At 29.9% G+C, this 730-nt stretch overlaps 1 protein-coding gene across 2 annotated transcripts in view; it reads right to left on the bottom strand.

Moving 5' to 3' along the window:
- The window catches only part of LOC106880957 (phosphatidylinositide phosphatase SAC2), a 538,096-nt gene that overhangs the window by 444,374 nt on the left and 92,992 nt on the right, over positions 1 to 730 (bottom strand). The window contains exon 5 of one of the 2 annotated variants that reach the window (XM_052975697.1): positions 470 to 526. The exons of the other annotated variant lie outside the window; for it this stretch is intronic. Coding sequence (XP_052831657.1) covers positions 470 to 526 — 57 coding nt within the window. The remainder of the gene's footprint in view (positions 1 to 469; positions 527 to 730) is intronic. 2 annotated transcript variants of the gene reach the window in all.

The following is a 730-nucleotide window of genomic DNA, read 5'->3' as shown; positions in this document are numbered from 1 at the left end:
ATATATATATATATATATATATATATATATATATATATATATATATACATACATAAATATAAACATGTGTGTGTGGTGTGTGTGTGTGTAAATATGCATGTATATGTATAGATTGTTGAAGGGGTTTGCATATTTTATATATTAAAACAAAGGAGGTAGTCAGAATTTGGATGAGTCCCTCAAAGGGATGAATGTGTTAAATAAATAGTTTTCATCTAAATCCTGACTATCTCCTTTTTGTTATATATATGTATGCATGTATGTATGTATGTATGCATGCATGCATGCATGCATGTATGTATGTATGTATGTATGTATGTATGTGTGTGTAGGCATGTATGTATGTATATTCACATATGTTTATATACTATTGTATATTAATTTGAAAAGCTTCTGAAATTCATCATAAAAACAAACAAACTTCAAGGGTGAGTGATTTCCCATTCAGAGCTCAAGGTCACAAACTTACCTGAAAACCAGACTCCCGTTCCGGTTGAACGATATTATATAAATCTGTCAGAAAAGACTGAACAAACGATTGACCATATATCAGCATTGTCAAACAAACGATTCTCTGGCTTCGTTAGCAGTGTAACTACTACCAGCATCAGCAGCATCAACATTATGTGTGTGTGTGTGTATGTATGTATATATATATATATGTGTGTGTGTGTGTGTGTGTGTATGTGTGTAAATACATAATTATATATATATGTATATATATATATAT

The sequence above is a fragment of the Octopus bimaculoides genome, chromosome 22, assembly GCF_001194135.2.
Source record: "Octopus bimaculoides isolate UCB-OBI-ISO-001 chromosome 22, ASM119413v2, whole genome shotgun sequence".
In the NCBI taxonomy this organism is placed as follows: Eukaryota; Metazoa; Mollusca; class Cephalopoda; order Octopoda; family Octopodidae; genus Octopus; species Octopus bimaculoides.
Note: the sequence above shows the minus strand (reverse complement) of the source record. Positions and strands in the feature narration are given on the sequence as shown.